The sequence below is a fragment of the Herpailurus yagouaroundi genome, unplaced genomic scaffold, assembly GCF_014898765.1.
Source record: "Herpailurus yagouaroundi ecotype Mexico unplaced genomic scaffold, PumYag 205, whole genome shotgun sequence".
Classification (NCBI taxonomy): Eukaryota; Metazoa; Chordata; class Mammalia; order Carnivora; family Felidae; genus Herpailurus; species Herpailurus yagouaroundi.
The window spans coordinates 15,093,451-15,108,246 of NW_024412436.1; the positions used below are offsets into that span (position 1 = coordinate 15,093,451).

At 60.4% G+C, this 14,796-nt stretch overlaps 1 protein-coding gene across 1 annotated transcript in view; it reads right to left on the bottom strand.

Annotated features, from left to right (window-relative positions):
- CAPN2 (calpain 2) overlaps positions 1-14,796 on the bottom strand; it is a 66,956-nt gene that overhangs the window by 33,121 nt on the left and 19,039 nt on the right. The window contains exons 4-5 of the mRNA XM_040451965.1: positions 12,932-13,001; positions 204-322 (exon numbers count right to left, since the gene is read on the bottom strand). Coding sequence (XP_040307899.1) covers positions 204-322; positions 12,932-13,001 — 189 coding nt within the window. The remainder of the gene's footprint in view (positions 1-203; positions 323-12,931; positions 13,002-14,796) is intronic.

Here is a 14,796-nt window from a genome sequence, read left to right on the forward strand (position 1 = left end):
CCCCCAGGACCTGTCCTTAGTCCCTAGGACCCATTCCTGGCCCCCAGCACCTGTCCTTAGCCCCCAGGACCCACTCCTGGCCCCCAGGACTGTCCTTAGTCCCCAGGACTGTCCTTAGCCCCCCAGGACCTGTCCTTAGTCCCCAGCACTGTCCTTAGCCCCCAGCACCTGCTGAGAGAACCTTGAGCCACCTGCTAAGTCACCTGGAAGTGGAAGATCCCAGCATAGTTTTCCTGGAAACTCTGGTTTAGGGGGACAACTCGGGCCAGGATCTCTTCGTTCAAGGTGAGGGAAGCGATGGCCGCCAGCAGCCAGCAGTCACCTGTGAACACAGCACAGAGCTCCAAGCAGGGGTCTCAGTACCAGGAGGACATCAGACACCATGTGCCCCCTCTGGGAGCTTGAAGCCAAGGACGGGCCGGTGTGGACAGTCCCCACTGAGGGGCAGTTTGGAGGGGGGAAGCCCTCCCAGCCCGGCCCCCGCCCCGGCCCCCTCTGGTGTGAGGACGCAGACGCTTGTGGGAGCGCGGGACTCACCGCTGGGCTTGGGCAGCAGAGGACAGGGCAGCGGGGGGAGACAGAGGGACGGGGTCGGGTGGGGAGGCGGGGCTGGCAGGTCGTGAGTGGGGCAGGTGTGGGTGCCTGGCTGGAGCGGGCGCGGGGGCCGAGGGCACATGGCAGTCACTTCTGCAGCGTGGGAGGGCACCGTGCGGGACACAAGAGTGGGGACGGTGGGACGGGCCCCTCCTGTGGCCCACGGGTGACCGAGGCGTCACGGGAGCACGTGCGCGAGCTGCCACACACCCGGCACCCATGGCAGGTGCTCGGCACACAAGCACTGCGACCGTCCTACGTGGTCGGCTGCGACAGTGCGTGGTGGGGGCTCACATTCTCCCCCAAAGGCCGCGGCCGGCTGACCCTCCTCCTACAGGCGTGGGCGCGCTCCTGCCCCCTCCCAGGACAGTGACAGGAGCAGCCTGGGAGGGGGATACGGGCTGGACAGTGACAGGAGCAGCCCGTGGAGAATGCGCCCTGACGGTTCTTCGACGAGACTCTCCCGCTGGCGCTCGGAAGTGACGGCGTGCCAGCGGCTCTGCAGGGAGTGTCCGCCACCAATGGGAGGCAAATGCACCCTCTTGCTCCTTTGGGTGGCGGTGTGGGGGTGCTGGGGACCTCATGGCCACCGCTCTCCTCCTGGGAGCCCGCGTCCCTCTGAGAACCCAGCTGCCCTGCACGCTCAGTCTGCGAGGTGTTGGAAGTGCAGACCCTGCCCCGATTCCAGGAGGCGGCCCGGCTGAGGAGGTCGGCTCGGGAAACGTGCCTTGACCTTCACTGGTACGTCGGTGAGAGTGGACAGGTGCCCCGTGAGTCTGCTCAGTGACGTACAGTCTGCTGCTGCTGTGGGACGGGCAGTCTAAGAACCAGGCCAACTCGGAGGAAGAGGGGCCGGGGATGGAAAGTCCTGCCAGCGGCCCTGCAGACCCTGGATCAAGCCGTACCTGCAGCCCAACCTGCCTTGGACTTTCCTGGCACATGAGTTGATCACCCCCGTTTCCCTGAGCACCAGGGCAGCTGAGACCCTCCTATGTGCCAGCCACTCCCCAGGAGCCACAGGGCCATTGCCACATCTGTGGAAGCCTGGACGTGCCTGTGACTCTCACTCTTCTTGAGCGAGCGTGAGATTTTCTGGGACTCTCCGCGGTGCTTGAATTGGGTCTGTCGACACGTGGAGGCAGACGGGCTCGTGGACAGCAGGGGCCCACGTGTGGGGAGCCCAGGGACCGAAGCCAGAGCTCCCACATTTCCCGCACATCCCCCTCGAGTCCCTGAGCCCCCTTAGACGAGCCGCCGGGTCTGTGCGACTGGGGACTCAGGGTGGCCGCCGGGCCCCGAGGGGCAGGGCCGCTCAGAGGTCCCGGCTGACAGCGCTCTGTTCTGGGACGTGACTGGGTGCAGGGAGGACTGGCTCCAGGTGACCGGGCTGCCTTTTGGTGTCTGTAGCCTGACAACTAGGTCAGTGCTGACCACATACCCAGCTCAGGTTACCACTCGCCACCAGATCTGGAGGCTCTTGCCACATCCCGGGAATCAGTGGCCGTGTTCCGTGGCTTCTGGTTTTCTTCCTCCAGGTCTCCCCTGGCCACCCTGGGGGGGAGCAAGGCCCCAGTGCCCCCTGCCCTCTGCGCTCTTATGCCGGGCTATTCCGATCTAGCTGGTCTCCTCCGGAAGGGTGTGTCAACCCAGAGTGTTTTCTAGACGGCAGACCTGCGGCTTTAAGAGGCCGACTTCCTTGCTTCAGGTCACACGTCTGGAAGGTCCCAGAAGATCCGCAGGGGGCAGAGAGGCTCCCCTTCCAGTTCAGGCTCTTAACGGCAGTGAGCAGCGAGCGCAGTCAGCATTCTGGATCAGTGCAGTTTACAGAGAACTTGCTGCACCGTTTATGTGTAAGTCTTACGGGGCGATTACCCATGTAAGCGTCACATTTGGGGATGAAGAAACCGAAGCTCGGGGGCCTGTATACCAGACAGCCAGGCGGTCTCGAAAGCAAATCCTCTAAATCAAATCCCAGGTTTTGTTTAAAACCCGAGCCTTGCCAGAGATTTCTTTTGGTTAAGAGGGTCTGATCCCTTTAATGCAGGAGAGACCACAATAGAAATACCCAACCGCAGCCTAAACTTAAAACTATGGGGTAACAAGCCAGCAGCTCCCTGAAATCCTACATCGTATCTTAACACCTGACACCACGCGCCCGTGAGATCCTGAAATGCGTCGCCTGCCCGCTGCAGCGTAAGTCACGAAGGCCACGGGACGGTGGCCTGTCATGACACCTTCCAGACAACAGCACCAGGAGCACAGCAAACAGGAGGAAACAGGTCAGAGCATTTCACAGCTGAAGACCTGAAACGCCTCTCATCAGGGGACCCACTAGGGGACCCACGTGGGACCAGGACAGCGGAGTGGCCATCCAAAACATAAAAATCAAGTTCTAGCTCATCTTGTCACAGGAATACATTCTAAATGGAATAATGCTCACATTGTAAGTATGTATTTTAATACGATTTTGACGTAGTTGATATGTCAATATGGTAAATCGAGCCATTTGTTTTAAGGTTTATTTATTTTTGAGAGAGAGACAGAGAGAGACAGAGCGTGAGAGGCGGAGGGGCAGAGAGAGAAGGAGTCACAGAATCCGAAGCAGGCGCCAGGCTCCGCGCTGTCAGCACAGAGCCCGACGCGGGGCTCGAACTCACGAACTGTGAATCATGACCTGAGGTGAAGTCGATGCTCAACCGACTGAGCCACCCAGGCACCCCAACGAGCCATTTGTTTTATTTATATATTTATTGCCTATGTATTTATACCATATATTTAAAAAAAAATTTTAACGTTTGTTCATTTTTGAGTGAGACAGAGCGTAAGCAGGGAGCGGCAGAGAGAGAGGGAGACAGAATCTGAAGCAGGCTCCGGGCTCTGACTGCCAGCACAGAGCCCGACATGGGGCTCGAACTCACAAACCTCAAGATCATGACCTGAGCTGAAGTAAGACGCTCAACCAACTGAACACCCAGGCGCCCCTACAAACACAATATTTTTATAAATCCATCGACATTCTGGAAAAGACAACAGGAGAATTCCAGTGAAGACATGTTATTGACTTGTAACCTGGAAGCCATAAGCTTTTTTCTTTAAAGAGTTTTTTATTTTTTTAAGTCATCTCCACCTCCAACGCGGGGCTTGGACTCATGAACAAGAGCCATGCGCTCCAACAGAGCCAGCAGGCGCCCCTGAAGCCATAAACTTTTTATGTGACACATTTAACGACACTAAAGTAAAAAGAAAAAAGTCTACATGGTAAAAATATCATGATCAAGTCAAACTAAGAAAGTAACAAGGAAAAACATCTATTATTCAGATCCCAGACGAGACGTTATATAGAAAGATTTCTAGTAAATGACGACATGAGAGCTCCATAGAAAAATGGACAAAGAGGGGCGCCTGGGTGGCGCAGTCGGTTAAGCGTCCGACTTCAGCCAGGTCACGATCTCGCGGTCCGTGAGTTCGAGCCCCGCGTCAGGCTCTGGGCTGATGGCTCAGAGCCTGGAGCCTGTTTCCGATTCTGTGTCTCCCTCTCTCTCTGACCCTCCCCCGTTCATGCTCTGTCTCTCTCTGTCCCAAAAATAAATAAACGTTGAAAAAAAAATTAAAAAAAAAAAGAAAAATGGACAAAGATCTAAGCCGTTGACGGAGAAAGGAAAAACCAGCGTCTCAGCCATATTCAGGGCGCCTGGCCGGCTCAGTTGGTGGAGCAGTGGCTGTTGATTTTGGGGTCGTGAGTTTGAGCCCCACACTGGGCACAGAGATCATTACAAAAAATTTAAAAACCCCGAATGTTGAAGGGTGCTCCCGTCACTCGTCATAAAAGAAATATAAAGGGAAGTTCCCCTGAAGCACTTCCACCTCTCAGATCGCACAGTAAGGTCGTGTGGTCCCGGAGGGGCCGGGGGAGACCCACTCACGCCTGTCCATGAGCAGTCACACCACGCGGAGCGCGTGCCCCCGGAATCCCAGGTGCAGGAGTCGTCCACGGACACGCTCACGTGAACCAAGGACGGTGATAAGTCATTTCCTAGAGCCCTGGTCATCCGTCCACAGAGCGGAATGACGATGTTCTCTGGGGACACAGAGCAGCCTCCGAGAGGTCGCGTAAACCAGAGCAGGGCACAGAACGTGCATAGGACACGCCAGGAAAGGGAAAAAGGCAGGTGGCAGAGAAGGTGGGGGAGCGCCGTGGGTCCCTCTGTAGGTCCCGTCTTCACAAACTGAAGGTATTTCTGGATGACTGTTGTATGTGTCCTTTGACATAAACGCTAGGGACGTTTTGACGCCCTCAACGGATTAGCTGGTCATGTCATCCCTTAGAGTAAGGAGAAAAATCGCTTACTATCGTTCTTCTAAATGGAAATTATTTCCGGTCGAGGCCTCCCGTGAGAACCGGTCAACCGTCGGCAAGAACAGCTAATCAGTTCGCCTCCTCCTGGGCCCCCAACGTGTATTCTGTTGAGAAGTTACCAGGTATTCCTTGAGAAAGGGTTCCTGCGGTCAAGTGCATTTCCACAGGACGGGCAAAGCTAACCAGGTCAAGAGTGGAGGCTGCTTAGAGCTTTCCGGTAATTCTATGGGGTCAGGGGAGAGGGGTGCAATGCACTTCCCACGTCTCCGACCCCGGAACCTTCTGGCTTGCTTGGGGAGGGCGCGTCGGCTGCCGGCCCACCCGGGCAGGGTCCCTGGACCGGGCCCCTCAGAACCAGCTCCTCCTGGGGGTCCGGCGAGGCTCCCCCGTGGCAGTCTGGCATCGGCCTGAAAGGCAGGGGCCTCCTCCGGCAGCTAAGGTCCTTCTGACACCACCTGCGTTTTCTCTCTGGATGGTGACACCAACTTCTTTCTGGATCGTCTTTTCTTCACTGTTTTTCTCTACGGGGTTTACCGCGTGCACTACGGGGAGGGGTTGGGCCCCACTGAGGCGAGGCTTGTGCAAATGCTGGCACATTCCGTCCACTTGGTCTAAAGCTGTGACTCACCCTCTCATCCTGGGAGTCCGATGCCTGCCCCGGTCTGTGCAGCGCCCCGGCCGTGGGCAGGGACAAGTGTCAGAGCCAGGTCACTATGGGTCCTTGAACACGCTGGCTGCCGGCCACGTCCATCATTAATGGAGCAGACAAGGCCGTGCCCGGAGGGCTAGACAGACTAGCCCTTCCCACATCCAGGTTCCCAGCCCCTGACACCCAGCTGAACCCCTGCCCGGCCTGTTCTGTTCTGGGAGACACTCGACTGGTACAGGCCTGAGAGGCCTCTCTGGCCCGCTTCCTGCCCTAGAAGCCCGCCCAGGTGCCCCAACAGCCCGGGCTCAGTCAGGCAGGAGCTGCCCACAGGCGCCTGCACCCTCTTCCCGAACACAGCATAAGACAGTCCTCGCCCTGCTCGGAGACCGGACCTGAGTAGTGCCCTGGAGAGCTTCCAGGGGTCCGAGGCCGGGCCGGGGGCAGCTAGAAGGCCAGCATTCTAGAAATCACCGGGGCAGGGTGCAGGGCCTCAAGGCTGACTTGTCCTTCGCTTAGGTGGACAGAGACCCTCCCCTCCCCAGCAGGGACCTCTGGGTCCCCGCACAGGTGTGTGTGCTCCAGGCTGTGTGCGCACCTGTTCCCTCAAGCGTCTGACCTCACCGGAACCTTCCGTCACCTTCCGTCACCTGCCTTCACTGGAACCTTCCGTCACCTTCCATCACCTTCACTGGAACTTCCCTCACCTGCCCTCACTGGCACCTTCCTTCACCTTCCCTCACCTGCCCTCTCCGGAACCTTCCCTCACCTCTGTCACCCCTGGAGGGACCTGCGCAGACTCCACCCTCCCTGGTTCCCATCTGGTTCTGGTTCTGGCTCTCGGCTGCCCTGTCTACCCACTCTGCCTGGGTGTGTCCTCCCAGTGTGGACCCCACACACCCTGTTCCACGCTGGGCCCTCAGGAACCCCCAACGGCCGGCGGGGGGGGGGGGGGCGGGGACCCAGGTGGGACGAGCGCAGGATGCGGGCTAAGAAGACCTGGATTTGAAGCCTGCCCCGCTTGTGGTGTATGAACCCAGGGACATGTCTCCCTTTCTCTGACCCCAGGTTTCCTCGGCCGTGCAGGGGGATAGGGAAGCTGGGGTCCACGGGGGGGGGGGGCTTCAGAGATGAACCCCAAATGCTCTGCATGAAGGTAAAATGTGAGCACACGCTTTCTTCTGGCGGAAGGACCGCAAATGGAAGATGTCTCTGAGGCCGGGGTCTGTGGCCCCGGAAGGGGTGACAGCTGACAATGGGGGTGGGGTTGGGGGGGCCCCTTACAGAACACAAGTGCCCCTGCCCCTGCAGGTGGATGACCGCGTTCTCCCCATGTGACTTGCCGTGGGTTTTCAGAGGGATTTTTACCCACGAGTTTTGTGCCTAAGGCAGAGACTTCCTGTACTCATTTATTCACGTGTCCGAGGACTATTTGGTGACCGTCTCTCGGGCCCACCCTCAGGCACCTGCTCCTGGGCCCCAGGGAACCCCCTCCCTCCTAACTTGCTTGGGAAAAGTGGGACTGGTTGTGTCTCTGGGTCCTTGGGCACAGCCGCCTCGCCCTCTGGACCCCGACAAAGGCTTGACTGTGTCCAGGGGGGCTCACCCGCCTCCAGGCACCCCCCATTCCCCACACAGGCCGCGCCCAGGACACGGCCTCCCCGGCCGCCTTATGAATGGCTCCTTCAAGGCCCTTCTGAAAAGGTGAATTCAGACACAGCCGTGTCAGTACATTTCCAGGGCTGTGCTCCCTGGGCCTTTGCCCTTGCCCTGAAGGGCAGCTTGGTGCACGACCGAGGTCACCTGGGGCCCCCTGCGGGGCGTGGACAGAGGTTACTAACACCTGCGGCTGCTGGGAGTTTCTCCCAGAGGGGAGCATGGTGATACTTCTGGGTGCTCCCTCTCTGCCCCTACCATCAGCCCTTCCCTCCGCAAGCAGGAAACTGAGGCACAGAGTCCAGGAGACGCTAGGCTTTTGTCCCCCGTCCCAGCTGTGGGTCCTCACGTCCCAGCACGGCTGCTGTGGCCTGTCCCCAGAGAACGGAAGATTCGTGAGGGCAGGGCCCGTGTCACTGTGAGCACATATGTGTCCGTGTCTGTGATGCACACATGCGGCACGCACACACACACACACACACACACACACACACACGCACACACCAAAAACGAAGACCGAGGAAGCTCTTCATCTCTGACAGAGCAGACAGCCCAAGGCCAGCCCGCTGCCTCCAGGAAGCCCTCCCAGCCTCAGCACGCCCCACACTTGCTTCTCTCAGGGCCTGTGGGACCTGCCTATGTGGTTCACCCCCAGGGGCGTGGTCACCAACTCCCCTCCCCCACCCCAGGGAATCCGTCTGGATGCATTTCTGACTGTCAGCTTTGGGTGGGGGGCTGGCGCATCTAGTGGGCCGTGGCACAGCCCCCACGAGCACCCGGCCCCCACCGTCCACGGCCCTGAGGCCGGGGAGCCCTGCCCTGCCTCCCGTCCTGCTTGACCCGGGGCTCACTGCCTTGGTGTTTTTCCTTTGCTTTCCATGGTGACGGCGACGTAAACACCAAACAGACCAAGATGCCGAGGCTGCTTCCGCCCACACTTGACCCTGCAGACACACCTGTGGTTAACAGTGTCCAGCAGCTGGGAGGCCCCGCCCCCAGGTCACCCCGGAGCTTCTCCACAGGACGTGCACACCCTGCCAGGGGCCCAGGCCTTGAGATGGTGGCTGATGAGTCACTGGGGGCGTCCCTTCCGTGTCGGTTTCATGCCGAGAGCGGCCCAGAAGAGGGTAGCCGCAAACTGGAATACCCCCCGCCCCAGACGGCGCTCAATCACTTCTCATTTACGTCCACGGCTGTGGGGAGGGGACACCCCTCGGGTCTCCTCTTACTCCCACCTGTCAGCCCTGGTTAACCAGCTGGCAGCCAGCGGCCAGTGACCCCTCCCTTCCCCTGCTAGAGGAGGGCCCTAAGGGAGGGGGAGGGGGGAGCTGAAGATACAGCCCTTAAGTTCCCAGCCTCACTCTGCACTTGCCTGGATCAGAGACGCTCGGAAGGGAGGCCCTGCCGCCCAGACCAGGAGGAGGAAGCCACCAGGTGCCTGTTTCCTCTGCGGTCCCAGCTCGGGGACCCACGCCCCTCCTCCCCAGTCCCTGCTGCCCCCATGGCCCACAGCGGGGAGCACCTCACCTCCGGAGCCCCTGCGGGCCCTCGCAGCACAGAAGGGGGACAGAGCCTCCTCCGGTGGGGGGGCGGCCAGGTCACACGACAAAGCGGCCCACGAAGCACGGGTCCTTCCCTCTGATGCGGCCCCCCGGCCAGATGGAGAAACCGAGTCGCACAGCTACACGCGCCGCCCCCAGCCTCACCTGAGCTGCTCGTCCGCGAAGACAACCTCCAACCTGCAGCTTCTAAGGCCCATGCCACGCGCCCGTCGGCATTGCCTAGTGTCACCTCAGCCCCGTGGCGTTCGCGGATGAGGACAACGGAGGCCTGAAGACCCCGGGATTCGCCCAAAGCGAGAGCCGAGCGGCCGAGCCGAGGCCACGCTCTGCCTGACGCACACGCACGTGCTCACTCCTGACCCCGCTAGTCACACCTGTTGCGTGGCTCTGGGGGGGGGGACGCACAGGCCTGTGGGGACCGTCCTGCCCGAGGGCAAGGGACGGGAGGCTGGACCCCGACACGGCCCGCTGCGCCACCCCCTGGGTAGCTGCGACGCACGCGAGGCTCCTGGCAGTTACACTTGGAAAATTAAACCCAGCTCCTCGCCTGCATTAGTCCCTCCTCAGGGGCTCCCAAGTGGCTCACGGCACAGAGTGCAGACACGGACCCCGTCCTTCGGCGTTGGCGTGCACCCGCTGGCCAGGCGCCGGACGCCGTGTGGACCACCCTCAGCCCGGGGCTCCCTCGCCCGCACTGCCGCTGCGTGGACACCGGTGGGGTGATCTGAGCCAGGCTCCTGGGACCGTGGAGCAGGGACGTTACTGTCACGGACACGGGCTGAGCCCCGTGGCGGGTGTGGGAGGGACCGGGGTCCGCCAGCGGAGGGTAGCATCCTCTCAGTGTCACAAGTAGCGGGACCTCAGGAAAACGGATCCAAGGGAGCACCCCACAAAGGCCCAGTCACTGTGCCGGCAGGGGGCAGGGGAACCCCGTAAAGTCCTCTTGGGCACTGTGGGGCCTCCGCTGCAAGTGTGTGCAGCGAGGGGGCGGGAGGTCAGGAGCCCTGCTGCGTGGTGGGCCCGGCTGGGCAGCCAGGGCAGGACAGGGATCCCCCCACACCGGTCCTGCCAAACAGCAGGCCTAGTGCTCCAGACTTCCCGGCAGCAGGAAGGGATCTGGGAGCACACGGGGAGCAAGGCCCTGACGGAGCGTTTACAGCCCAGCCGGCAGGGGGGGCGGTAGGAGGAAATGACTCACGGGCGCCTCACATCTGCTCTGAGAGCGGAGGGGCCCCGTGGGGCGGAGGACGCGCCAGCCGAGAAGCACAAGGGAAGGCACTTACTTTCTCCATCAAAGCAGCTGACACTTAGTTCTTAGTCCTTTTTTTTTTTTTTTTTTTTTTGAGAGAGAGAGAGAGCTCGAGCGTGGGGGAGAGGCAGAGAGAGAGGGAGAGAGAGACAGGAAGGGAGGGAGACAGACAGAGGGAATCCCAAGCAGGTTCCATGCTGTCAGCATGGAGCCCGACTTGGGGCTCGAACCCATGAACCCTGAGATCATGACCTGAGCCAAAATCAAGACTCGGACACTTAACCGACTGAGCCCCCCAGGAGCCCCAGTCCCAGTCCTTTTTGTTTTTAAACTACATGCATTAGTTTTTAAAAAGGCACCTGCAAATTCAATACAGGGCGTCCTGCGACACCCTACAGCACCCTACAACGTCCTACAACGTCCCTGCAAAGCAAGGAGAATCTGAACCTGCCACCTGGAAGAGCCAAGGTGACATGAGGCGACACGTCACGTGGTCGCTGAACGGCATCCCGGCACAGAGTCAGGACGTGAATCTAAAGAAAGTATAGACTTTGCTTAAAGGTGACGGATATTAATGTAACAAGCGCAGGGACCGTGAGGTGGGGGTGGGGGGAATGGAATTCTCTACTATCTTCCCAATTCTTCTGTGAATCTAAAACTGCACTGAAAAGTAAAGCCTAGTACGCTTCTTAAAAGGCACCTATCATACGAACGACTTTTGAAAACTTTCATTTAAATCATCTAGGGGCGCCCGGGTGGCTCAGTCGGTTGAGCGTCCAACTTCGGCTCAGGTCATGATCTCGCGGTTCGTGGGTTCGAGCCCCGCGTCGGGCTCTGTGCTGACAGCTCGGGGCCTGGAGCCTGCTTCGGATTCTGTGTCTCCTTCTCTCTCTGTTCTTCCCCTGCTTGTGCTCTGTCTCTCTCTCTCTCTCTCTCTCTCTCAAAAATAAACATTAACAAAATTTATCTAAAACTGCTTTCTGATACTTACTAGTAGTCAAGTTTTTGGGGGGGGTTGCATGTGTGTCTTCATCTCAGGGCATCACTGAGGCCACACCATTTGCCCCGTTTCCCCCCATTTTTAGAAGAGACGGAGGTTCTGAGTGACGACGCGCCTACGATCTAAGAGGGGAGCCCTGGCTGCCACCTCTGTTCGTGTGACCAGATGCCGCTTCCACGGCGCCCCCTTCCAGATGCTTCCGAGCCTGCTGGCACTTGGCGACAGTGACCACCCCGTGCCCAGAGTCAGGGCGAGAGCTCCGTCAACCACATGTCACAGATGGTCATCGAACCAGGAGCCTCCGAGAGGAAGGCTAAGACCGCCAGACGGCGACACGGCGTGAGACAGCTTAGGAAGGACACGCCAGCAGGGGCGTTCTAAGCGGGCTTATCACACGCCGTTTTGTTTCCGTTCGATCCACTCCAGGGGCTTCACCCCAGGAACGTGAGCTCCACCGGCTCCTTTCCAGAAGTCCGGTGCTATTTAAACAAGGCTTAAATCCTGCAACTGTTAGGTGCAATTTGGCCCTTAAGGTGTCCTAACACTCCGCGGGCCAGTGTGGGGTGCGGGCCGGTGTGGGGTGGGGGCCGGTGTGGAGTGAGGGCCAGCTGCGTGTGACAGGCCAGGTGTGACAGCTGCCGTGTGTGTGTCCTGATCTCCCAAACCCCAGGGTTGGCCAAGGCTTCTGCCAACTTGCAGGCCTGTTACGTCCCATCGCTCGAGGAGAGGCTTCTATCTTCTGGGGGGGGGGGGGGGTATGGAAAGGAACGAGGGGGTTGGATGGGGGAGGATTCCCGCAAGTAAGAATGTGCTCCAGCATCTCAGGCAGCTGCACACACGCACAGGCCAGGCTCGGACCAGCTAGCCGGGTTCTCGAAGAGGCATTTCCTGTGGGGCTCCTGAGGCGCCCAGCCTAACAATTCACACAGCTGCCCTGACTCCCGGCAGGGCCCGGAACTTTCCAGGCCCTCTTGCACAAGTCTAGCCCAGGGCCTAACGTGACGGCCCCGGGGTCAGACCGTCTGCGCCTGTGGGCCAGACCCCCAGCTCCCCAGGCCTCAACATCCTCGCCTATACACTGGGAATAATCACAGGGCCGTGGGGACTTTGCTGTCACAGCTCAGCGTCTGGCACACGGTACTCACTCGGGACACATGGCTGCTCCTGCTTTGGGCACCAGGGCCTGTGCCAAGCGGGCCAGGAGAGGAGGTGCAGTTCAGGTCAGTTTTGCTCCCGACGGAGCCGCGTAGGGGGCAGGCTGAAGCCGGTAGGGGACACAGGTCTATGGGAGCGGACATCCGCCATTTACCACGAGCGGATTCCCTGAGCATCTTAGACAACTGTCCAGACCCCTCCACAGACTCGGGAGTTTCCCACCGACGCGGGACGCGGCGAGCCCTCCGCCTCAGACCCGCGCCCACCTGCCTGCTGTACGTGCACGTCACACCCACCGAGGCCGCCTCCCGGTGTCGTGATGCCACAGCGAGCGGAGGACGCCCTGGGGCCTGAACTTCCTCCAGCAGACAGCATCCTCTTCCCTCGCACTGAGTCCCCGTCCAGGTCCCTGAGCCCCGGAGACCAGAGTCGTCCCCTGGCCCTCAGCCCGCAGCCCGCCATGTCACAGGCCGCGAGCAAGGCTGCCCCCAGGGGGTGAAGGCCAACACCCCAACAGCAGCCCAGAGCAGGGGCACAGGGGGCCTCGGGGCCCACTGGCGCATCTGTGAGCCTCGGCATGGACCCCTGGGAGGGGGGAGGGGGAGAAATTCCAGGAAGCTTCGGAAATGGAAATCACCGGGCTTCCTGAGAGGGGAGGGAAGGTGGGGCCTCGCAGACAGGACCCCGCAGCCCCTTCAGATGCCTCACTTACCCAGGGCTCCTTGGCAGATGTCTGTGCGGGTGGCTCCTCCAACAATAAACTCGGGGTCGTCGCAGATCTCCTGGGAACGAGACCCACAAGGTGCCATCAAGCCACCAGCACACGCTTTTGCGGTCAGGACACCTCGGTTCCCGGTGGGCGCAGCAGGCGCCTTCCCCCCTTCCGCTCCCCCCCTCGGAGAAGTTCTGCGGTTATAGACAGACCGCCCTGGGTCCTTATCATTCCCCTGCTCCGGGGAACCCCAGCGCTCGTGTCGCCACGCCCGGGGCCACGATGCCACCTCTCTGCCACGTGTGGAGTCCCTTCAGCCTCCGGAGCTGCCCCGCCAGCCACGCCAGCCCCCCTCCTCTGTCCCTGCACCTCTCCCCGCCCAACTCTCTCCTGTTTCGCCTCAGACCACGTTTCATGACTCACTGCCGCCTCCTCCAGGAAGCCCTCCTTCACCGCCCCGCCCTCGCTCATCTCCGGGATTCTGGGCCCCAGCGCACTTGTACTCTGCGGTTTGGTGTTTAGTTGTGCCCTGTCTGGTGGTGCTGCTGGGTATGCGCAGGGGAACTTTCTAGCCTTCTGAATTCATTCACGGGGCCAGGACACTTGCAGCATCCACGTCCCGTGAACCTGCCGTAGAGCAGGGCTGCGTGTGGCGCTTTATCTCACGGAGCCCCTCCAGGAACACAGACGGGCGCGTCCCCACTCTGCGGGTGAGGACGCAGGCGAAGGAGATAAAACCACGGAGCACAATGTGTGGGAAGTTACAGCGAGCGCTCTGTGACAGAGGGCACCGGGATTTGAACTCACGGGCACACAGCCAGCTCTTTCTGCTCCGGAGCTCCTCTAACTGATTAGCAACAAGTCTCTGAGGGCGATCAGGCCTCGGGATTGTCCCGCAAGTGGCCTGGTGGGAGCCACTGTTGAAGGGCTCTGGCCCCTCCTGCCGCCCTCCCTCGGTGTTTCCGGACTCCGAAGCGCTCACCCCACCCCAGAGCCACAGAGGAAGCCGGGGCATAAATCAGGGTTCTTGGCAGCTCCGGCAAACCCGGTTTGCAAGGGCTCCACCCCACGGCCCCCGGAGCGCCCCTCTGGTCAAGCAGGAGCCTTTCCCGTGTGTGCGCCGGTCCGGCCCCTGCCCTGCAGCCGAAATGTGCAACAAAGCACATTCCTTTCGCGCCCAGGTCGGTCTGTTTCGGGGGACGGACAGTGAGAACGAGCTTCTGCCAAGGCGAGCTCCCCGCCAGCCGAGCACCCCTGCAGCAGACTAACCTGCACACGGGGCTCCCGCCGCTGTTCTGGGTGCCTAACGCCGATGGATTTTTCCAGGGGGCTGCAGGGGCAGCCCTGTCAAAGAAGGCTCCAGGGGTGCTTAGAAAACTGACCCTTGTGCCCAGCATGGGGGCACTGGATTCAACACGGCTGTGACAGTCCCAGGGGGGCGGCCGAGGGTGTGGGCTCTGGATTTACACCACCGGGGTCGGAACCCAGGCCCTGCCACTTTCGCGGGTTCTAGGACCCTGGCAAGTTCCTTCCCCTCCTTCGGCCTCAGTTTCCTCATCTGTAAAATGGGGACGGTGTGACAAGTATGCTGAGATGCCTCTGTAAGCGCTCCACAAACATCACCTGTTATTATTAACAGGGGAGGACAAGTTGCTGATCCTCCCGGAGCCCAGAGGCAGGAGAAGCAGGTTTGAGGCGGTGTGAGTGAGTCCTGAACCTCTCGGGGAGGTTTGTGCTCAGGGCACAATGGGACTCACGCCTGTCCTAGCTGTGGTTTCCTGCCTGCGTAACTGCAGCCCCTCCCCAGCCCGTGAGCTCCAGGCCTGGGAAGGAGCACACCCTCTGCCCTCCTGCGCCGACCCCTC